The 23,486-nt window shown below is 43.6% G+C and overlaps 1 protein-coding gene across 6 annotated transcripts in view; it reads left to right on the top strand.

Moving 5' to 3' along the window:
• The window catches only part of MARF1 (meiosis regulator and mRNA stability factor 1), a 40,838-nt gene that overhangs the window by 11,273 nt on the left and 6,079 nt on the right, over window positions 1–23,486 (top strand). For 2 of the 6 annotated variants that reach the window (XM_055340361.1, XM_055340355.1), the window contains exons 8-25: window positions 1,730–2,158; window positions 2,370–2,527; window positions 2,615–2,773; window positions 4,396–4,588; window positions 5,308–5,486; window positions 7,034–7,114; window positions 9,797–10,033; window positions 10,159–10,278; window positions 10,995–11,170; window positions 12,425–12,645; window positions 13,512–13,654; window positions 13,828–13,961; window positions 15,114–15,316; window positions 16,153–16,380; window positions 19,524–19,754; window positions 21,689–21,901; window positions 23,085–23,145; window positions 23,233–23,358. In XM_055340361.1, coding sequence (XP_055196336.1) covers window positions 1,730–2,158; window positions 2,370–2,527; window positions 2,615–2,773; window positions 4,396–4,588; window positions 5,308–5,486; window positions 7,034–7,114; window positions 9,797–10,033; window positions 10,159–10,278; window positions 10,995–11,170; window positions 12,425–12,645; window positions 13,512–13,654; window positions 13,828–13,961; window positions 15,114–15,316; window positions 16,153–16,380; window positions 19,524–19,754; window positions 21,689–21,901; window positions 23,085–23,145; window positions 23,233–23,358 — 3,292 coding nt within the window. The remainder of the gene's footprint in view (window positions 1–1,729; window positions 2,159–2,369; window positions 2,528–2,614; window positions 2,774–4,395; window positions 4,589–5,307; window positions 5,487–7,033; window positions 7,115–9,796; window positions 10,034–10,158; window positions 10,279–10,994; window positions 11,171–12,424; window positions 12,646–13,511; window positions 13,655–13,827; window positions 13,962–15,113; window positions 15,317–16,152; window positions 16,381–19,523; window positions 19,755–21,688; window positions 21,902–23,084; window positions 23,146–23,232; window positions 23,359–23,486) is intronic. The other 4 variants (XM_055340359.1, XM_055340358.1, XM_055340360.1 and 1 more) reach the window with 4 other exon arrangements.

The following is a 23,486-nucleotide window of genomic DNA, read 5'->3' as shown; positions in this document are numbered from 1 at the left end:
GGCAGAGGGAGGAGCAGGCTCCATGCAGGGAGCCTGATGTGGCACTTGATCCTAAGTCTCCAGGATCACACCCTGGGCTGAAGGTGGCACTAAACCGCTGAGCCACCAGGACTGCCTAGCCAGAGTTTTTAAATAAGGCTTAGAAATAGTTCTTCTATGTGGTTTATGTATACAATGGAATATTACTCAGCCATTAGAAACGACAAATACCCACCATTTGCTTCAACGTGGATGGAACTGGAGGGTATTATGCTGAGTGAAGTAAGTCAATCGGAGAAGGACAAACTGTATGTTCTCATTCATTTGGGGAATATGAATAATAGTGAAAGGGAATATAAGGGAAGGGAGAAGAAATGTGTGGGAAATATCAGAAAGGGAGACAGAACATAAAGACTTCTAACTCTGGGAAATGAACTAGGGGTGGTGGAGGGGGAGGAGGGCGGGGGGTGGGGGTGAATGGGTGACGGGCACTGAGGGGGACACTTGACGGGATGAGCACTGGGTGTTATTCTGTATGTTGGTAAATCGAACACCAATAAAAATTAATTTATTAAAAACATTAAAATAAAATATTCTATTGCTTTAAAAAAAAGAAATAGTTCTTCTCTTAAAAATTTACAGAAAATTGATATGAATGGATTTTACTTTTATTTTGTTGCATCGTATCATAGGGAGTTATAGGTTAACCCTACCAAGAGCCATTTGTGTCTCCAAAGCCAGCAGTGTTTTGTGTCTAGTGGTTGGAATAATGGAAACATTATTACTCCATTAACTTCCGGGCATGGATAAAGAATATGGTGGTGGTTTGCACACGTTCATGTTTTGCAACAAATAAACAGAATAATTGTATTTGTTGCAAAATAATTTAAAATAAATTATTAAATTTATAAATAACTCTTAAAATAATTTTTTTAAGAGTTATTTATTTTAAAGAAAGAGAGTGCATGTGTGAGTATGGGGAGGGCAGAGGGAAAGAGTGAATCTGAAGCAGACTGCTCGGCAATGAGCCTGACACGATGCTCGATCCCACTACCCCAAGATCATGAATGGAACTGAAACCAAGAGTCAGAGGCTTGACTGAGTCACCCTGGTGCCCCTAGTTGTATACCATTGAGGCATTTAATCCTTAAGCCCCAGGAACCCTTGGGCTTGTTTTCTACAGTTACATTCCCCACCATGCATTCGCACTTGCACAATTAGGTGTGGTTATTGCTACACCTGTAGCTCGTTGAGCCACATGCTAGGATCATATTTCCAGCAGGGTGAGCATTTCTTTTAGTTTTAATTTGGGATAAGCATGTTTACCACAGTGTTGAGCTGTATTTAAGCTCTTTGGAGAATATATAAAGAAATATATAAAGAAATTGGCATTCCCTTTTCTGAAGTCAAAGACCTTTAAGTCAAATATATTTTAGGTAACACACTGTCCACTTTTGGGATCCTTATTCTTTATGGTTAGGAAAAAAAAAAAAAAAGACTTGATTATCCAGAACTGTAAATCTGGCCATTTTCATTCACTAGAGTGATCATTTAAGGTACATTTCTCCCTTTCTGTGTTTTTTTTATTCAGTCCACATAAGTTTACCTTCTCCCCTGTAAATCATTATGACCTCCCCTCCAAGGCTAAGGCTGTTAGCTTAAGTCTAGAGATCCCTCCTTGTTGTTCTAATTATGTAATTGAACGTGTGCCCCTGAGTTAACCTGTTGTAACACTTCTCCTCTGTATCAGCAGTGCCATACTCTGCTCTATGTTTATAACCTACCAGCAAATAAAGATGGCAAGAGCATCAGCAACAGGCTCAGACGCCTGTCTGATAATTGTGGTGGGAAAGTGCTGAGTATCACAGGCTGCAGTGCGATTCTCCGCTTCATAAACCAAGATAGTGCGGAACGGGCTCAGAAGCGAATGGAAAACGAAGATGTCTTTGGTAATAGGATCATTGTGTCATTTACTCCAAAAACTAGAGAACTCTGTGAGACAAAGAGTTCCAGTGCAATTGCCGATAAAGCGAAGTCTCCCAAAAAACTTAAGAATCCAAAATTGTGCCTCATCAAAGATACAAGTGAACAATCTTCCAGTGCCAAAGCCACGCCTGGAAAAGGGTCGCAGGCAAATTCTGGATCTGCTACAAAAACCACAAATGTTAAAAGTTTACAGGTAACTTTGATACCTCTTGCTTTCTGAAGTTTATGGTAGGTTTGGTTTTTCTTTGGTGTCTGTGTTTTACATGCCTGCCTGCTTTTGGCGTGTCCCTTTTTAATTTCTGTCTTTGATGATACTCCGAGTTCCATGTTTTTCTTTTCTGTACGGGTGTTAACACTCCTTGGGTACCTACATTTTCACATCCGTTGCACTTGTCTCTTTTAAGGAGCTGTGCCGCCTGGAGTCGAAGACTGGGACTAGAAACAGTGACTCCCAGCAGGGTAACCCAAGACTGGCAGCACCTCCTCACAGAAGCTCGAGCGCCACAGCGCCCGCACCTAAAAGCTCGGGGACAGCAGAATCTGCTTACAAAACCAATCCGAAGTAGGTTAAATTACTCTTGCTCACGGATGCTTGTCTAACATGAAGGAAACCCAATGACCCATCCCCTTCAATTTTTCCCTCCTTTAGAAAAGAGAACCTCTGTGCCCGAAGTGTCACCAGTTCTCCCGTAGAGAAAAAAGACAAAGAGGAGACCCCGTTCCAAGTGAGTTACCCATCTGCTTTTAGCAAGTTGATCGCGTCGAGGCAAGTTAGTCCTTTGCTCACTGCACAGTCTTGGTCTTCTCGGTAAGTCTGGCTTCTTGATCGTGGGGGTAGTTACTCAAAAGGGTAGGGCTTACAGAACAACATTTGTTGAAAAGAATGCAAGTGATATAGGAGTGCTCAAAGGGAAAGATGAGTTTTCCACTCCTCCTCCTCCATCCCCACTTTTTCTTAGGTAATTAGCTAACGTTTCTTAGGTAATTAGCTAACGTTTGGAGAAATGGTCCTCACCATTTCTCCCTCCTCCACATGGGAATCAGGGTAAGCAGAGTACAAAGAAATTTATCCAGGAGTCCCTGGTCTGGACGGGAGGCACGTTAAGATGTCCTTACTGTTTCTTCCTCACTTTGTCATGTTGGGGAAGAAGCCCAAACTGGACACGAGTTGGTTATTCTTATTCATAGCATAATTACCAGGAGCCGTTTGAGAAGCAAGGGTCTCTGTAAACCACCATAATTACCTAAGTAACACTTAGCTTACCTAAGCTATCCAGACTCACTCAGTACTTCTGGAGGACAGGAGCCACAAGGCCGAGTTGCATCACATGAACTCCTTCAGGCGTCATATTTGTTCTGCTGAGTTGGTGAAGACTCACTCCAGAAAGTGACTTTGTATCTGTAAAGTCACATTTTATTTTTATTTTTTTAAAGATTTTATTTATTCATGAAAGAGACAGGTAGAGACATAGGCAGAGGGAGGAGCGACAGGCTCCATGCAGGGAGCCCGATGTGGGACTTAATCCTGAGACTCTAGGATAAGGCCCTGAGCCAAAGGCAGACGCTCAACCACTGAGCCACCCAGGCGTCCCTGTAAAGTTACATTTTAAAAGTCACATAATGGGGATCCCTAGGTGGCTCAGCAGTTTAGACCTGCCTTCGACCCAGGGTGTGATCCCGGAGTCCTAGGATTGAGTTCTGCATCGGGCTCCCTGCATAGAGCCTGCTTCTCTCTCTCTCTCTCTCTCTCTCTTTCTCTCTCTGTGTGTGTCTTTCATGAATAAATAAATAAAATCTTTTAAAAAAAATAAATCACATAAAAGTTTCCTGATCTGGAGAAAGACTGTAACACCTGAGCAAGAACATATAGCGTTTTCAGAGCCAGGGAGAGGTTAAATGACATATTGGTATAACAGGCTAAACCAAGAATAAATGCCCAAATTGGAAAACTAATTCATCAGGGCCACCTATAATTTCTTTTTTTTTTTTTTAAGAATTTATTCATTTATTCATGAGAGAGAGGTAGAAAGACAGGCAGAAGGAGAAACAGGCTCCGTGCAGGGAACCTGATGTGGAACTTGATCCCTGGACCTCTGGGATCATGCCCTGAGCCAAAGGCAGATGCTCAAATCCTGAGCCACCTAGGCGTCCCCCACCTATAATTTTTGCCTTTAGTTTTAAATAATCTGGTAAAAGAATATTTGATGTTAAATCATGTACTGGTTGTTAATAAGGGGTCAACAGGTAGTACTTTTGACAATAAATATCAATCAGTGTGTATTTAAGATAAACCTACATTTGAAAACCAAATAGTTTGGTTGTATTGTGGAAGGCTGCTTTCTACATATAGCTTCAAACAAAGTCTAAATGATATAAATGAAGTAAATAGAGTCACAGTTTTTAAAAATAATTCAATATGTGTGTCTTAAGCAGGAGTATGTCTCCAAACCTTTTAAACAGAGCATCCCCACTTGCTTTCAACATTGCAAATCCGAGCATTGGTGCCGACAGTCCAGACCCATTTGCAAATGGTGCTGACATCCAGATCAGCAACATCGACTACAGATTATCCCGGAAGGAGCTGCAGCAGCTCATGCAGGAAGCATTTTCTAAGCACGGCAAGGTAACCTTTCTCTTTTGTTCTTGCCTTTCTTTTACCTTTTGCTAGCACTCCATGTCAAGAGAATGTCATTCAACACATGTAACCACAGCCAGGATATAAGGATTACTGAATGAGTTTGAACTCCTTCCTTTTCCCTATGGTCTGCTCATGGTCATGCTATACATTTGGTTTTTAGGACATAGCCCGAGAGAGCAAGAGACCTACTGGAGAAGCAGCTGTAGTTATAGGCAGGGACTTAAGTGGCACTTTAGGAAATAAAACGCTGACGGATCTTATTTGGCTCTGTCTGCTAAAATACAGAAATAGGACTCTAAAGTAATGTTGTCTGTTTTTGTTAATACCTTACTGTATTTGATGTAGTTTTTAGGTGGTGTTTGCTAGAAGTGCACCTCTTGCAGATTATTAAAATGGCTATGTCCCAGGTGTTTGCAGGGTCTGGAGAAGACTCCAAAGACTCCTCGCATGTGTTGGCCCCTGAGCCTGCATGGGAGAGCTGTGTGTGCCAGAGCATGCAGGCAAGCCAGGCCAATTTTATATCCCTGAAGGTCACTCAGTCCTAGTTCACTTAGGTTTTGCTTGGCAGAAGTGTAGAGTTCTGACAAGTTCCCTCACAGAAGCATGGAAGTTCACAAACATGTTCCTTAATGATTCACCTTTAGTTTTAAGATGACAGGGTTCTGGGTAGACCTAGCATTCCATTTTCCTTTTTACTGCTGTAGGTGAAGAGTGTTGAGCTCAGCCCCCATACAGATTATCAGCTCAAGGCTGTTGTTCAGATGGAGAACTTACAAGAAGCAATCAGTGCGGTGAATAGCCTCCACAGATACAAAATTGGCAGCAAGAAGATCCTGGTCTCACTTGCCACAGGAGCTGCTAATAAATCACTCTCTTTACTGAGGTAAAAACAAACCATTTATTTCAAGAAATAACATTGTAGCCCAGAAACAATTTTGGAAATAAGAAAATAGATTTGATCACATTTCCAGCCCTCTTTGATGATTAAATATGCAATAATGCTTATTCTTAATTGATAGAGCTTATAAATAAGCTAGAAGTTAACAAAAAGCTAGTTAGAATAATCCAACTCTTTTTCAAGTCATTACTCAAAGGTGAAGTACAGCTTAAGCTTGGCAGGCAGTTAGGAGTAAAGTAATATACCACATATCCAGAACAGGTTCTAAAAATAGTACCCCTCTACAATAAAAGTTTATAAGCCTGGAAAGTCTGAAATATTACCTCCAAATCTTAGGAGAAGGTAGGTTTGTCTGTAAAGGGTAGATCTACAAAGCTCCAAACTCAACTTACAGATAGATCCTAAACATCAAATAGACGCTCCAAAAGTCTGCATTATGATAATGTCAGTTGTAGGAATCTGGTGATGATTTTATTCTCAATGCGCTTTGGTGATGCTTCAGCTCTCCCTGTTTTTGGGGGAAACTAGTGAAACAGAACTCGCTCCTAAAAAATCTGTTTGAACTCTCAGAGATCTTTTTCTGTGACATGTACTTCACCATTATTTTAAATTATGGTTTTTATCCCCTAGAATAAAAATAATACTGAAGAAACTTTGGAAAGGTCAGAAACAAAAAAAGCTGGAGGGGGCAGGGAGGTGGAAATCCATAATCCTGCGGCTCAAAGCCAAGCACTCAACAGTTTGCCTTTTCGTTTTCTCTCAGAGTGTTTCTGGGTGTCTTTTTATTTTTTAAAACCAAAGTTTGGATGATATATTCAGTTGTGTACTGAACTGTGGGAATTCCACCCCCCAGGTCTCTAACAGGTGAACCACAGCATGGCAGGAGACATTCAAGCCTTTTTCTCTGTTAACAAGGTGTTTATCTCAGAGTGGTCACCATCCTTCTGATACACAGGTGTGAGAAGCCCTATGCTTGAGTCTGATAAAAATCCCATTGTCTGACTTTATATTCTTCAATCACCTTGTCTCTAACTACATGTTTTTAAGTTTTTCCAGGAACTAAATTTTGATATATCAGAAACTGGCAAATTTATGTTGCGTGGACCATTGAGAAATTCAGGGGTGAGGGGTGCTGACCACTCCCCCACACATGTAGTCAAACACCTTCATATAACTTTTGGCTCCCCAGAATCTTAACTACTGATTGTGTACTGTTCACTGGAAGCCTTACTGATAACATAGACAATGGATTAATAACCTGTTTTGTATGTTCTATGTGTTACACGCTGTATGTTTACAATAAAGTAAGATAGAAGAAAGTGTTACTAAAACCATAAGAAAATGTGTATTTACAGGACTGTACTACTTCTGTTGAAAGAAATCCATATATAAGTGGGTTCTTGAAATTCAGACATGTGTTCAAGGGTCAGCCATGCATCTTGTTAATTTTATGAGTTTTTTAAGTACAACTTGGAAAACATTTTTTGATATCCAACATCTATTTGCTAATTGAGTAAAATTTTGTTTTACAGTGCAGAAACAATGTCGATTCTTCAGGATGCTCCTGCCTGCTGTCTGCCTCTTTTTAAATTTACAGATATCTATGAAAAAAAGTAAGTTAGGTGTTTTTTGTTTTTTCATTAATCTAGTCAATACTGATTGGCAGCTTCCAGAATTCCTATATTGATGTGGAGATTGACATAAAATTATGGTAGCTGCTTTTAAGGAATTTCCAGCTTGGTAGAGGAAAAGACACAAAAGCAGTGATATTCTGAATTTGATTTTAACATACATCTTAAAAATGTCTTTGGTTTTTAGTAAATTGAGACTTCATTCTCTAAAGCTGTACTTTTATTTTTTTCCAATTGAATTTTGAGTTTTATTCATCATTGAGTGAACTTTTTTTAAAGATTTTTTTATTTTTTTTATTATTTTTTTACTTTTTTTTAATTTTTTTTAATTTTTATTTTTTCTATTTTTTTTAAATTTTTTAAAATTTTTTATTATTTTTTATTTTATTTTTATTTTATTTTTATTTTATTTTTATTTTTTTAAGATTTTTTTTAAAAGTTATTTATCCATGAGAGAGAGAGACAGAGACAGAGACATAGGCAGAGGGAGAAGCAGGCTCCCTGAGAGGAGCCCGATGCGGGACGATTCCAGGGTCCTGGGGTCATGACCTGAGCCAAAGGCAGACGACGCTCAATCACTGAGCCACCCAGGTGCCCCAACATTTTTTTTTACATAAGATTGATTGATTGATTGATTATTTATTTATTTATTTATTTGAGAGAGAGTGCACAAGCTAAGGGGAGGGGTACAGGGAGAAAGATAAGCGGACTCCCTGCCAGCAGGGAGCCCGACACTGACAGTGGGCTCATTCCCAGGACTGTAGGATCTTGACCCAAGCTGAAGGCAGATGCTTAATCAACTGAGCTTCCCAGACACCTTGAGTGAACATTTTTGAGTATCTTCTAGAACTAGAAGCTCCAGGACAACAAGGACTTAAGACCTTCGCTTTCAGTACCCAGGGCTTTGTAGGTGCTCAGCAGGTATTAGTGTAATGAAAGTGTGAGGCTCTATGGAGAATGCAGAGCTGGGAAGACACAACCCTTGTTCCTGAGGAACTCATGTCTGAAAGGAAAGAGAAAACACAAATCATTACATAGAACAAAGAAAACAGAAGGGAGAAGCAGGGAGGAGAAAATGCTATAAGGATGGAAAGAACAGGAGCTGGACCATTACCCTGTGAACTGTGGGAGCCCTGAGTAGTGGAAGAGTAAGGGGGGGAGGTGTGGTGGTGGGAACCATGCTTCGGGATGACTCTTATGGTGGTGGTCTGGTCTGAGATGGAATGGACAGGGCAGGAAGGGAGATGAAGGAGGGACAGTGCCACACCAGCCCCCAGGCCTGGGCAAATGCTGTTGGAGTGCTAAGGTTCCAGTTGTCAGGTGAGACAGGACTGGGTGACTGGTCTTACATAGCAGGGAAGCTAAAGAGTAGAGGTCAATTTGATGCTGAGTTATTTTGCCAGATGACTGGGAGAATGGTTGTATTGTTAAGCCAGAAATTGAGAGATAAAGGAAGCATGTTTAGGAGGTACAGTGAATTTTTGACCTTGGTTTTGGACATTTGAGATCTGATGTGACAGTTACTTTCCTAAAGGGGATCGTGAAAGACAAGAGCAGATAGGGAGGGACAGGGAACCTAGAGAGGCAGAACTGGATGGAATGCCCCCAGGGACGGAGGTGAGAATGACATCGGGATGTATGGGGATGTGCGAGGTTTGGCAGAGAGGAGGCGGCTGCTGGTGACTTGAGAGCCATCCCTCCAGAGTTCTGTGGATAAAATCCTGAGGGGAGCAGGCTGACAGGCTGGATGGTAAAATGGCAGAGCAGCTCCTGAGAGAGCAGCTGTTTCCATTAGAGGCAAGACCAGAGTATAGGACTGAGAGCACTAGGGGTGTGTGTACGTGTGCAGGGGCAGACCGTGCGAGTGAGGGCGTGAGACTGCATTTGGTCAGGGGGACGTCTGAGTGTGTGTGTAGGGCCTGGGAAAAAAACCACTGGAGTGGTTGAATGAGTGCTTAATACGTCCTGAGTTCTTTCCAGACATTTAATCCTCACATCAACCCTATGTGGTAGGTAATATCTTCCCATTTTGCGTTTGGGAAAGCTGAGGCCCAGGTTGGTTCTAGAAGGTGACTGAGGCCACACAGATTGAGTCAGGATGTGAACTAAAATCTGCCTTCCAAGCTTGTGATTTTAAGCTCCCGAGTATGAAAGACCTATGTTGGGAGCAGTGGGGGGCGGCACATGTGGTTGAGGAGTTAAGCTTCGCGAAGAGTGGGTCATGAGGTTGAGGCATAGGTGAGGTGAGAGAGTAGCTGGAAAGGACTATACCTCTTTTGAGAGAGGAAAGCAGAGGTGGTGAGGGGTAGCTAATACAGAGGGATTTCCAGCTTGGGGAGCCAAGTTGAAAGAGGTCCTGTCAGATAGCTTTCCATGTGAGAAAATTCAGTGAGGTCATTTACAGAAACTGCAGAGTTCGAGGAATAGGTACCAAATGACACAGAGACTACTGGGCAGTGGGCCAGAGGTGACTTGAAGCAAGTGCCAAGCATTACTGGTTTAGTAGTGAATGAATTTATAGTAGAATTATTCCACTCTGACTTTTGAAGAGCCTGAGGAACATTTTTGGTGATAGCCCTTTGTTTCATCAGATACATAGGCATTTCTGTATAATCCAAGAAAAACATCCTATGTCAGCATATCTCTCCTTTTCCTCGCTTTTAGGTTTGGACACAAGTTGAATGTGTCGGATTTATATAAATTAACAGACACAGTCGCAATCCGTGAACAAGGGAATGGCAGACTGGTGTGTCTCTTACCCAGCAGTCAGGCCCGGCAGAGTCCCTTGGGGTCTTCTCAGTCACATGACGGTTCCTCGACAAATTGCAGCCCAATTATATTTGAAGAGTTAGAATATCACGAGCCTGTCTGCAGACAGCATTGTTCCAATAAGGACTTCAGGTATATATATTCCCCTTCAGAAATAATCCTTTTGCATGTGGGCGTGTACTGTCTATGGCAATCACCTTGCAGACGTTTTCGACCACTGAGAAATGTCCCCTAACAGTTTTTTCTCTTTTCTGTAGTGAGCATGAATTTGATCCAGACTCCTATAAGATTCCTTTTGTGATTCTCTCTTTGAAGACATTTGCGCCCCAGGTTCATAGTCTCCTGCAGACACATGAGGGCACTGTGCCTTTATTAAGGTAAACATGTCAAACCATTGAGATATGATGACTTAGGTCTTCTCTTTAAAGAAGGTCTGCCCTCTGCCTGTACCTCTTCCAAGCAAGTATTCTAGAATGCTTCATCCTCACATTTTTAGCACCGTGCAAGTCCAAGTAGATCTGAAATGGGACCCATTGGCTCAGTACTTCAAGCAAATTAGCGTTTGTGCTGAGTTTTAGAAACATAAGCAATGACTAGGAATGTCTCTTCCCTGCAGAGATGAGATTAGTGTAAGCGCTATTCTAGAAGTATGCACACATGCTGCAGGAATGTACAGGACCTCAAGCAGTAGGTTGTAAAACTTGAGAGAGAGGTGTCCTTTACAAGGCCATATAACCATCCCATGGGCCACATGGTACACTTAGGAAAAGGGCCAGCACAGGATTAGGTTGCCCTAAAGGCACTGACACATTAAAGCAGGTAAATAACTGGCTTGGAACCCAGTTGTGCCTTATTTCTAACTCCCCTCTGCTGGAACATTGTCCAGGAATGTCTGGTATCATCAGAATGGATCAAAGAGATCAGTGCCACAGTGGTTGCCTCCCCTCCCTGGGACCTGAATTTTCATGTTCAAACCCAGATCCTGAAGATTTAAAGAGAAATGATTTATTAATGTATATATTAAAGATTTCTGTTTGGCAGGTGCTTTGGTGTTCCATTATTTTGATTAGCCTTATTTTTCCCCCTGCTTCAGCTTTCCAGATTGTTATGCTGCCGAGTTTGGAGGACTGGAAGTGGTGCAGGAAAATCAAGGGGGTGTTCCCCTAGAACACCTCATCACTTGTGTTCCAGGTGTAAACATCGCCACCACACAGAATGGCGTCAAAGTGGTCAAATGGATTCACAACAAGCCCCCACCTCCAAACACAGGTGGGAGTCAGGCATTTGATGTTTCTGAGCCACTGTCTACTGTGAGAGGAGGCTGCTTGCCAAGCACAAAGCACCGTGAATGTCTCCCTTGATCTTTTTTTTTTCCCCTTGATCTTTTAAAAACCAAAACTACTCTAAAGTGCTGAAGGTTTGGCAGAAACAGACTTTTGTGATGAGCACAAAAGTGCTCATCACAAACCAGACCACACTTCTGAATGTCTTTAGCCCTAACCTAATTTTGTGAAGCTTTTTGGCTTGTCAGTTGACTTGCCTTTTAAAAATCATTCCAGGCATTTGAAAGAAATACCTCTAAATGCTGATTTACCTTTGAAATTCATTCTGGTCAGTATTTCTGACTTTGATAAATGTGAAAACAAATTGAGTTCTCAGTGTGAAGGACCAAGAAATGTAAACGTAGCTTTGGGTGAGTTTCTGAGTTCCTGTCTAATCCCACCACCTGTGAACAACACTCTAAATTGTGGCCTTCCTATGGACACTTCGTTCTCTTTGACCCCAAACACTTCCTCTTTTTGCTCCTTCTCCAAGAGGAAGAAAGGTAAAGATTACCAGGGAAGGAGAAATGTTTGTGTCAGAGCTGCTCACCACCTTCTGCCTTTCCCTCAGTCCTAGACCATAAAGTGTGCTCTTTCTCCTTTGTCATTAGCTTGCCAATGTTGTAGAAAGGTTTCTATCCAGTTATACTTTAAAATTAAAATTTTTTTCTTAATTAAGTGGACATTCAAGATAAATGTAAGAACTTCATTCTTACTCAATTTTATATCAGCAAGTTTTATGTTACTGCTTTCCGTGGTTTCCTGAGCAGTTTTTCAGCTTTCCTGTGTGTTAGACTTTTCTGGGCTACCTGCTTGCTGCTCATCTAAATAACTTTGTTATTTGTTGGAAAGTATGTTCCATGGGACCAAGTTACAAATGAGTCTTTGAAATACAACCAGTTTATAAGCTGGAAAAGTCCTGTATTAATTTTTACTTCTGCTTTTGACACTTTGCCAAACTACTTTGACTGTAGAACACTGAGAAGTAGTGGTCAAGCATCTGCCAGCCCATAAAGAAGTGCACTAGCCTGCAGATTATATGGGACCCGAGTATAGATGCTGAGAAGTAAAGCGGCCCTTTGGTCTCGTCTCCTTGGTCACGGTTGAGCTTAGGCAGGGGAATGCGAGGTTAGTTACCTTTCTTTCAGCAGTGAAATCCTGCTTTCTATCTGAGGCACGTTCTGTTTTTCTCCCTGTCTAGACCCTTGGCTTCTGCGTTCCAAAAGTCCTGTGGGCAACCCCCAGCTGATCCAGTTCAGCAGGGAAGTGATTGACCTGCTCAAGAACCAGCCGTCCTGTGTCATCCCCATTAGTAATTTCATCCCATCCTACCACCACCATTTTGCAAAGCAGTGTCGGGTATCAGACTATGGATATTCCAAGCTGATAGAATTATTGGAAGCCGTGCCTCATGTGTTGCAGGTAAGGAAAGCTTAGGGATTATTTGTTTAATGACAGGAACGTTCCTCGGTAGCTTCTTAGTTTTCCCAGAAAACTGTGAGTTTAAACTTAAAGAAGGAACCCGTTAGAGCACTGAGGAGTATTTTCCTTCTAATCTCTGTAGACGACTTCCTCTTCCTGGCCCAGACCGCTTCAGGATTGTTTATTCTTACAGAAGAGCTGCCACGAACACGGGCTTTGCTCTCACCAATGAGTTGAAGACCAGCTCCTGGACTGGAGCCTAGCATTGGTTCCTAAGGAGTCTTTGCCTTATTGAGAGTGTTTTTTTTTTTTAAGATTGTATTTATTTATTCATGAGAGACACAGAGAGGCAGAGACATAGGCAGAGGGAGAAGCAGGCTCCATGCAGGAAGCCTGATGAGAGACTCCATCCTGGGACTCCAGGATCATGCCCTGAGCCAAAGGCAGACACTCAACCACTGAGCCACCCAGACGTCCCAATTCAGACTTTTCTATATCCTACCTATAAAACAGTTTTCCATTTATAAAATGACTTGGAACACCTTAGCTGTAGGTGTAGGCAAAATTAGTTGTAGGCAAAATTAGTTGTGTAGATTAATAATCTTTTTATTTCTATACTCGTGACTCTCTGAGAAGGAGCATGAAGGGCAAACAGAAAGGGAATGGAGGTCCCAGGCACTTGATCTGTTGATCATTTTAACCATCTATATTCTGTTGATCTACATGTGTTTGAAAATGCAGATATCATACATAAAAGCACTTATTCTCTGAGAGTAGCAACAGGTGGGAGAGAATGCCATCAGCCAGAAAGTCAATACATGCCAAGGTCTGACAAGTGTAAATAATCAAAAGTATTTGATTTGCAGATTCTCGGAATGGGCTCCAAACGTTTGTTGACCCTTACCCACAGGGCTCAGGTGAAGCGCTTTACTCAGGATTTACTAAAACTTCTCAAATCCCAAGCCAGCAAACAGGTCATTGTGAGGGAGTTCTCACAGGCTTATCATTGGTGAGTTGATGAGAAAGGGGGGGGGGGGGAAAGCGAATATTTAAAACACGTTTTCTTCCCACAAATTTAAAATAATTAACATTTTCTGTTTACCATTCTTTTGGAATACTTAGAAAGTTAATTAAGCAAGTGATATTTCTCATTATTTACCCATTTCCATGGTTAAATTCTAGGTGTTTCTCAAAAGACTGGGATGTTACCGAATATGGTGTTTGTGAGTTGATCGATATTGTATCAGAGATCCCAGACACAACCATCTGCTTATCCCAACAAGATAATGAAATGGTGATTTGTATCCCCAAAAGAGGTATGTTGACTTAAATGTGCTGGAAGACCGTTGCATATCTCAGTGGTTATCTTAACACAGAATCCTTTATGCTTCCCCCCCCCCCCCCCACCTCTGTGGTTTCTGAAGATTCCATAGACAGTGCAGTGTGAGAACTCTCACTTAACAGTGGATCCAAGGTTCTTTGGAGCAGATGCAGCCATTTGCCAACAAGAAAAGCAAGCTGGTTTTTTAGAATTCAGTGTAGGGGGGGAAAGGGCATAAGCAGCACTTTCTTGAAATGCCTTCTTCAGCCTGTCTGTGGCTATTGACACCACAGTTATCCAGCTGAGAGTCAGAGTCAGTTACCATGGCTGTTGGTTGCTTGTCTCTTGTCTTTAACTGAGCTACTTGACTGCACTCTTGAGAAGGAAAGAAGATCCAAGCAAATGTTTTGCTTTATCTTTCACATTTTGGTCATTCTGGTTGAGGTCTGGGAGCTGGGATAGGTGAAATTACATCTATCTACTGTCTTGTTTTCCCAGTAATATTAATCAGTGATTCTTAACCTGTGTTCCTGCAGAACACTGATGTTCGTGGAATCATAATACTCCAAAGCTTTTGGAGTAATGTCAGTCTTCCCAATTCTAATTTAAAAATAGAAACAAAAATGGAAGCTGAAGATTTTTCTCCCTGTATTTTTGTTAAACTTTCATTGCCTGATACTCTTTTCTGCTAGCAATTTTAACTGAAGATCAGAAGAAGAAACAAAAAGTATGTGGCTATTGAGAAATGTGATTTTACAAAAATAATTTCTAGGCCGCTTTTATAAGTACAGAGACCTGGATGCATGTTAGACTTATATATATGGGATGGGGTGGGGGACAAGGAGCTAGAGAAAATACGTCTAGCTTGCAAGGCGAAATTGCAAGCTAGTATATGTGTATTTGCAAGATGTGTATTTCATAGTATTCCGTGATAGTCTCCTGGCTTCCTGGTGTTGTGCCCTTGAATGCATTTGAAAACCATTCTGCAGAGAGAGAACATGAACATTTTTGTTTCAGGTTGAATGTGTTCAGAAGGCAGTGATGATATCCCTTGGCTTCTGGGGTAGGACTAACTATAGCAGTAAAGCTTAACACAAATGAGTGGAAGAAAACTGTGACTTCTTTCTTTCTTTCCTTCTTTTTTAAGAGCGTACCCAGGATGAAATAGAAAGGACAAAACAGTTCTCCAAGGACGTAGTGGATTTGCTGCGGCACCAGCCACACTTCCGGATGCCCTTTAACAAATTCATCCCCTCCTACCACCACCACTTTGGCCGACAGTGCAAACTTGCTTACTATGGGTTTACCAAACTACTTGAACTTTTTGAAGCCATACCTGATATCTTACAAGTGAGTGAAGAGATTTCAATGATGTTTTTCTGAACAATATATGGGGGGAGTGTTTGTTTTTCCCCCAGGCCTATTTTCCTGGGAAGCAGAGAGTTAAGAAATAGGAGGAAAACTTTAAATATTTTGGTCAGAGAAGCTATGTCATTGGCTCACTTGTGTTTTTAGATAAACGTAGGGGTTTTTTTTCCTATTCAATAAATAAATCATACTTCAAATTTGTTTCAGATAATTCTTGAAAAAAAGATGAAATATTTTGATTTCTTAAATGGGATGTCCTTCTATTAGCACCATACTTTTCACATCTTAGGTTGGAGGTGGGGACAAGAGTATACAAGGTGATAGGAATGTTTAGCTGTTAAGCCATTGCTAAGTTGAATTAGATTTCTCTTGTTTTATCAGAATTACTATTTTTGACACCTAAAGTGCTTTTCAGTTTTTTCTCATGTATCTTAAAATACACATTACCTCTTAAGCCTCTTTAAGCTTGCGGTTCACTGGTATTAAATACATCATATGTGGGGCACTTGGTGGCTCAGTCCGTTAAGCATGGGGCTGCTGATCTCAAGTCAAGATCTCAGTGTCATGAGTTCAAGCCCTGTGCTGGGCTCCATGATGGGTGTGGAGCCTACTTAAAAAATAGGTGTATATGTATATATATTACATGCTGTGCTGCCAATTTCTGGAACTTTTTAATCTTGCAAAACTGAAGCTCTATATCCATGAAGGAATGCTGAAGTGCTTCTCAGTCACTGACTGTATATGTTTCTCTGCCATTTAATTCCATGAAGGTAATAACATGTTCACTCTTGCCTTCCTCCTTCTCTGTGTTTTCCAAGGTATTAGAATGTGGAGAAGAAAAAATCCTCACGTTGACAGAGGTGGAACGCTTCAAAGCTCTGGCTGCCCAGTTTGTCAAACTCCTTCGGTCCCAAAAAGATAACTGCCTCATGATGACAGATCTACTTACAGAATATGCTAAAACATTTGGTTACACATTTCGTCTCCAAGACTATGACGTCAGTTCAATTTCAGCTTTAACACAGAAACTCTGCCATGTTGTAAAGGTGAGCAGGGTTTTATTTTTATGGACGACAATATGTGGTGGCATCATCATTGCCAGGATGCTTACCTGTGCTTCGCATGTCTCTGTCCACACCTGGCACTATTTACTGCTTCACAGGCAGTGCTTTGTATGCCATTAATACATTTAGGTAGTAGGAGATGACTCTGGTTTGGCAGGTAAAAGTGTTGGTCTTGCTCTTGTGTGTTTCTTTGGCAAGGGGCCTTGGAACATCTTTTTGAACTGAGGAGATCTCTGTGTTATCCAAGGGTGTTTCTTTTCAGGTGTATCCTTCTAAGTGGATTGTGGTCTCTGAAGGTTTGGGGAGACTGTCATCACTTTCTCCCTCTTTCCCCCTCCAGATTCTGACTCACTTGAGTAGATTTAGAAGCAGGCAAGGCTTATGGCTAACTTAGTTGCTGATAATAGGAGGTTGGAGAGGGTAACTCCTTTTTCCTGCCCTGGCCAGAGCAGCTAGATGGCTTCAAGCTGCCTCCAGCACGAGACCACAAAACTCACTTTAAGGAAGGAGAAGTGGAAGGTGAAACGTACCACCAAGTGGGGGTCAGCCCAGCTTACAGATATGGAAGGGATCCAGTGACATACTGTCTGGTGATGGGGAGAAGAACCTTCACAGGACACAGAGAAGCAGCTGCTGGAGAGCAGGAGAGGTGGGAGGAGTGTGGCGCACTCATGGCCACAGAGGAGGAATGGCCTTAGTGTCGCCTGCTGGGAGGATGAGGGAGGCAGGAACTGATATGACCTTTGGGCCTAGCTATGTGGAAGGACATGGTGGTAGTGCTGGCCGGGGTGGAGCCAAAGAAAGGCACACTGAGTGGATTGAGGCAGGAGGAGTAGGAGGTGACCATGGTGACAGGTGATGCAGACAGCTTTCGGCTTGTGTACTTGTAGGGAGGTGAGTGAGTGCATGGTGAGGGGAGATCACGAGACTGAGTGGGCCAGTGAGCTTTCTGGTGGCCAGCTCCCAGGTAGGGAGACCTGAGTTGTGTGGGGGCCACAGGGACAGATCTGCTTGAGGAAGAAAGGCAAAAGACAGCTTGGTGGGGCAGGGCAGGGGTCCTGAGGAGGCAGGCCTGGGAACTGCTATTCAGTGGAAGGAGGCACAGCCCTGATATGAGCACTTTGAAGGAAGGGAGTATAGGATGGATGCAAACATACGTAAGTGTGATGTTCCTCACTTGGAAGAGGAGGGAGGTACCTTTTGTGAGCTGTTTTTCTCTCAAGTGGATGGTGAGAGCAACTGCATGGAGGAGAAAGGGCGAAAAAGACAGGATACAAGATTGAAGGAGCCATTGTAGTGCGTGGGATCGGCCAGGATATCAGGCAGGGGTGCTGAGAGTAGGGGGAGCTCTGCAGGAGGGAGGCGGTGCCCATAGGGCCACCGTGGGGACAGTCACTGGTGCAGGGCTATGAGAGCAGACAGTTGAGCTCAAGGTGGGAATTTGCTAGAAGGTGCAAAGAAAAGGCACAGGGACAAAGGAGTTTACAGAGTATGACCAGAATGGCAGTGAATTAATGGCCTGTCAGCACCAAGATGGACCAGAGAGGAATTTGAGGAAGGGAAAGGACTTGAATTGGGAGGACATGGGAGTCCTCGAAGGCAAAGCTGGAGAAGGGGAAGAAGAGCTGATCATTGGAATCTCTTTCCAGTCTCCTACCCCATCTCGAAGGCAGTGGGGCTTCAGTGGATAGCAAGTCTAAGCCGTGACCAGACACTTTGATGAGTGAGGGCAAGCAAGTAGGGAGTTGGGGCAAAGCAATCAGGATCGGATGGGCTCCAGTGTGCTGCCCTGGCCGCTGCTGCCTCTCCCGGGAGTTTCTGGGAAATGCTGATGCCGGGATTTCACCCTTGCCTCTGAGATTCTGATGTAATTGGTCCTGGTGGGCTCTGAGCATTGGCATTTTTTATAAGCTCCCTAGTTGATTCTGTGCATAGCGTGCATTGAAAATCAAAAGATGTATCTAAGTAGCATCAAAAGAGCAGGGTTTTTTTTTTTTTCTCCTTGAAAGGCTGAAGTTGTAGCAATGATTTGGGCATCTGAGATGATGACTCAGATTCCCCTAGACTTGAATCTGTTGATTGATTAAACCCTGCATCCTGGAAATCTGTCATCAAAATCTCCACAAATCTGTAGCCCTAATAAGTGGGGTGGTGGGTTTACCCAACTAACGTCCTGCTTTGGCTGTGGGTGAGCGTCCAAACCAGGGACACACTGGGAGTGTGATGGTTTCTCAAGTGCTACTTTCCTCTCTCTGCCTCTGAGAACCCAGAGCCCCAGAGATTGTGAGTCTGTGATTACCCAGCCCTTACTGAGGCACTGAGATGGGTGGTCTTGGCTAGGAAACCTGACAGAGGGAAACTCTGTGACAGTAAACTTGGTTTGCCTACCTACACCTAAGCAGCCTGCATGCTGAAGCTCTGCCTGTTGTAAATCCAGGCTCACTTCACAGACTTGTTCCTCTGCCCGAGGCCTGCGGCTCCCACTTAGCAAATGCTTGTTTCTTCACATGCTGTTTGGTTCCCAGACGATAACCTATGTCTTTTCCAAAAGGTTCCCCTTCCATTTGCACGTCATCACTCCAACCCTGTATCTCAAGAACCAGAGAGAATCAAGGGATAGACATGTAGTCAGATAGGAAAATACCCACTTGCTGGCTGGTGATGATGGATTAGTGTGGATGCCTGTAGTCCAAGTGGGCCTTCAGTCCCCACCCCAGTCTAGTCCCTGGGGCACAAATGTGGAGTATGTAGACAACCCTGTGGACTGTCACCTGCAGTCCAGACTAACCCCTTGAGTGCAGCATCCTTCAGTTCAGGGGCGTGGGCCCCGGGATGCCAGCGGCCAGTCTCACCTCCTTGCATAGGGGAGTGGAAGGAATGCCCTAAGAGAGGATGGTACTGATGGCCACCTGATTGTGGACCAGCAGAAAGGGAGGGAACAGTCCCTGCTCTGGTATGCCATAGCAGCTGGAAACAAACTCACACGTTCACTTCCGTGTAAGAGAAGGAAGTAGAGGTTTTCCCTGTGTTGGTCTCCCTAGCCCCAAGAATAGTAGCTGAGCCAGTGGCTGTGGCCCAGTGTGCCATTCTCAATCTGGGAAACTCTGGGACTCTTGTTCCCCCAGATTGCTGACATGGAGTCGGGCAAACAGATTCAGCTGATCAACCGCAAGTCCCTGCGTGCCCTCACTGCCCAGCTGCTGGTGTTGCTGATGTCTTGGGAAGGAGCCACTCACCTTTCTGTCGATGAGCTCAAGAGACATTACGAAACTACCCACAGTGCTCCCCTCAACCCCTGTGAATATGGATTCATGACCTTGACTGAACTTCTGAAGAGTCTGCCCTACTTAGTGGAGGTATGCGTGCTCACAGTTCTGTAGAGCCATCTTACTGAGAACTGCTGAACTGTTCCTGGATCACCTGATGGCCTGAGTTAGAGGGTATAACGTGGGAAGGGACCTTCCAGTTATTTTGTTGTTGAACAAATGAGGCAGAGCAGGGGTGCAGGCACCTTGCCCAAATGAGTGCCCAGCTAAGAGGGAAGCCCTGGCCTCCTGAGTCCTGAGCTAGGGTGCTTTCATGCTACTCCAGGCTGCAGTTTGCTACTGTTAGTTCTTTCTGAATAAGGTAGATGGTGTCGGGGCAGAGGGTAGGGGTGGGGCTCTGTCATCAGTTAGGTACAGGTCAGAAAGAAATATTGGTCACCTGGGTAGCCTTTTAAGAACAGCAATTAAGAGGGATCCCTGGGTGGCTCAGTGGTTGAGCACCTGCCTTCAGCCCAGGGCGTGATCCTGGAGACCTGGGATCAAGTCCCACTTCGGGCTCCCTGCATGGAGCCTACTTCTCCCTCTGCCTGTGTCTCTGCCTCTCTCTCTCTCTCTCTCTCTCTCTCTCTCTCTCTGTGTGTGTGTGTGTGTGTGTGTCTGTGTGTGTCTTTCATGAATAAATAAATAAAATCTTTTAAAAAAATAATAGCACTTAAGATGAGAAGAATCATAGAATACTACAGAAATAGATGAGGTCTCTACACACCCCCCATTATCAAATTGACCCCAAGAAGTTAAAAATTAGACCAGTTACAAAAAGGAGGCTGTAAGATCATTGAAATTTTACCACTGAAACAGACACCAGGACCAGATAGGTTAACAGTTGGATTTTTCACTAACTTTAAAGAATAACTCCCAACTTCTAAAAATCATTCTAAGCCATGTTAAAAACAAAACCAAAAAAACCTCACCACTTCACTTTATGAAGCCAAAGCAACTTTAAAACTAACACAGTCCCCCAAAAGATAGTGATTCTAAATAGGGTACTAACCAGTCAAGTCCAGCAACATGGGGAAAAGAGTGTTACTGTGTAACCATGTGAGTGATGACTAAGTAAGTAGTTAAGAGATGTGGACAAAAACTCTGTCTTTGGCCAAACTCGGGCCGGGCTCCTGGGAACCGCCTTCTAGATGACAGTGCGACTTTGGATGTTAGTAATTGTCCGTCCCCCAACACCCCTTTCCACTTTACCTATAATCTCCACTTTCTTTGCTATATTCAGAATTGAGCCTAATTCTGCACTGAGATTCTTTCCTTTTATTGCAGTAGTTCCTGAATAAAATCTGTTTTTCTTACTATGACTACTGTCCAGCTCTGGTTTGTCCTCACAATATCAAATCCAACATTTTCAAGACTCTCTTAATTACCTATTAAGTGAACAGTGCTTCTAGGCAGCGTAAATGGATGATCCAAGATGGAAGGCTTTCTGTGCCCAGCTCGGGTTGGGAAGTACCCCTCCCTTGGAGATTCTCAGCACACATTAAGAGTCTGAAAAGGTTTATGGTAAAGAAACTTGTTTACTTGAGGCCAGAAGAGCTTTTGGGGTTTCCTCCCCTACTGCCCCCCTTCCTTTTTAAAGACTAATGTCACCATCCCACAGCACAGCGTTCCTCAGACCCCCACTTTGGGAGAGGGGGTTCATTGGCTGCAGTCCCTGCTGTCCAATGCAGTTCTCTCTCTCTCTGGGGGTTTGCTCCCTCCTCACTCTGTCCTTCAGTCTGAGACCCCAAGTCTGCCAGTTTCCCTCCTTCCTGACACAGTTTCCAGACCTCTGCCATCCCCGACACACTGAAGTTTGTTCAAGGCGAAGGAGATCCTTGAATGAGCGCCCCCTCTTCCCAGGCTTATTGCCCATTTTCGAATTGACTTGGCACCTTTTCACTCTCAGCTGGAGGCCCTGGCTCCTAGGGGGCATGGCCAGTCACTCTGGAAGTTTCTAATGCCACAATTTTCTCTTGAACCAGGTTTTCACTAATGATAAGACCGAAGAGTGTGTGAAGCTCACAAGCCTGTATTTGTTTGCCAAGAACGTGCGGTCTTTACTTCATACTTACCACTACCAGCAGCTTTTTCTCCATGAGTTTTCCATGGCCTATACCAAGTATGTCGGAGAAACACTGCAACCCAAGACCTATGGCTACAGTAGCGTGGAGGAGCTCTTGGGAGCAATTCCGCAGGTGGGTGTCCTCTGAGCTGCTTAGAGAGCATCTTCCTGGAGAGCCCCAGGTTCACTCTCCTGAGCACAGTAATGAAATGCTGCCAGGAGAAGAAAATGGCAGGCATTTCAAAAAACATACTGTTTGCATTAAAGGAACGATTTTAGCATTTCTGCTTCATTCTACAAGCCTTTATTAAATTCCTGTATGCCAGGTGAGTAAGTTGTAGCCCCTTTCCTCAGAAAGCTGTCAGATAATGGAGAATAAGGGCACCTGGCAGGTGAAGAGGCAGTATGGTCAGTGCAGCCTTGGGTGGATACAGCCCATGCCCAGACTCGGGGTTCCTTCCAGAGTCGCAATGTCAAGGATTTATAGAAATGAACCATGTGACGAAGAGGGGACCACATAAGCAGATGCAGAGTAGTGACAAGTAGTGTGGAATATTGAGGGCATTAAAAACCAGTTAGGGGCCCACCAGTGGAGTTAGAGCTCATGCATGGAGGGCCTTGCTCCTCCAGGTAAGTAGAATGACCTGGAAGAGAGGAGCGGGGAGCCTCGGGTTTGTGTGTGAAAGGCACCAATGTCACCACGGTATCCAGAGTAGCAAGAGGGGAGGAGGGAGCTTGGTGAGTACCCTGGCCATGGCCAGAGCACAGGTGAGAGTGAGAACGAGACTGAACCTGTGGGAGGGGCAATAAAGCACCCAGGGAGGCTGGGTGGGGACTTGGTGACAGATACATGTCGGGAAGTGCTGGGAGCCAACAGCCTCCATTCCTACTCTTGCTTGGCTGAGGTGGAGAGAGGACTCTGTTTCAGGATTAGGACCGGGAGCTTAGTTTTAGAGGTCTGGAAGTTTTGCATGAATTCTTTTATGGAATATTTAGTTTCTGGGGAAAATAGTAAGGACTCTCGTGTGATAACTGTCTTCTTTAACAGAACAGAACTGGTATAGGGGAGATAGTCTTTCTAAAAGCCATAAAATATTTTTAAAGCTGAGTCGCACCATTTTTAGACCACACTTCTTATAAGGGGCATGTTTCTGCCACCTGTTACTTTAAAAGCTAAAGAAAGTATAGAGGAATTTTCCTTGGCATTGGTTTCTTAATATATTTAGGGTCACCACAACAGGTCACATTCTTCCTGGATTTAGGGCTTATTTCCCCTCCTTTTCCACTGCTTAACCAGTAGTATGTCTTGTGTGCAGGTGGTCTGGATAAAAGGACATGGTCATAAGAGAATTGTAGTGTTAAAAAATGACATGAAAAGTAAGTAAGCCCCCATCCCCTCCCCACTTCAGAAATCCCAGTTCTCTCACTGACTTCTCCCTCTGACGGGTGCTCTTGATCCCCCAGGTCGTTTGAGTTCATTCAGCCTGGCCCCCACCCATCCTGAAAACCAGCCTTCATCCACAGAGCACATTCTGGTGGCCCCTGAATCTCGCATAGCCTCGGAACTCACCCTTGGAGCAAGCAGCGATGGTAAGCAAGGCAAAACCCAGCCAAGCTTGTGAAAGTCTCAGAGAACTGGCTGGGAGTGGGTGGGAGTCAAGGACAGCAGGGGACCATCTTCATTCATTCAAGTTAAGTCTTGGTACATTTTCGGAAAC

This window comes from Nyctereutes procyonoides, unplaced genomic scaffold, assembly GCF_905146905.1.
Source record: "Nyctereutes procyonoides isolate TBG_1078 unplaced genomic scaffold, NYPRO_anot_genome, whole genome shotgun sequence".
Lineage (NCBI taxonomy): Eukaryota > Metazoa > Chordata > Mammalia > Carnivora > Canidae > Nyctereutes > Nyctereutes procyonoides.
Note: the sequence above shows the minus strand (reverse complement) of the source record. Positions and strands in the feature narration are given on the sequence as shown.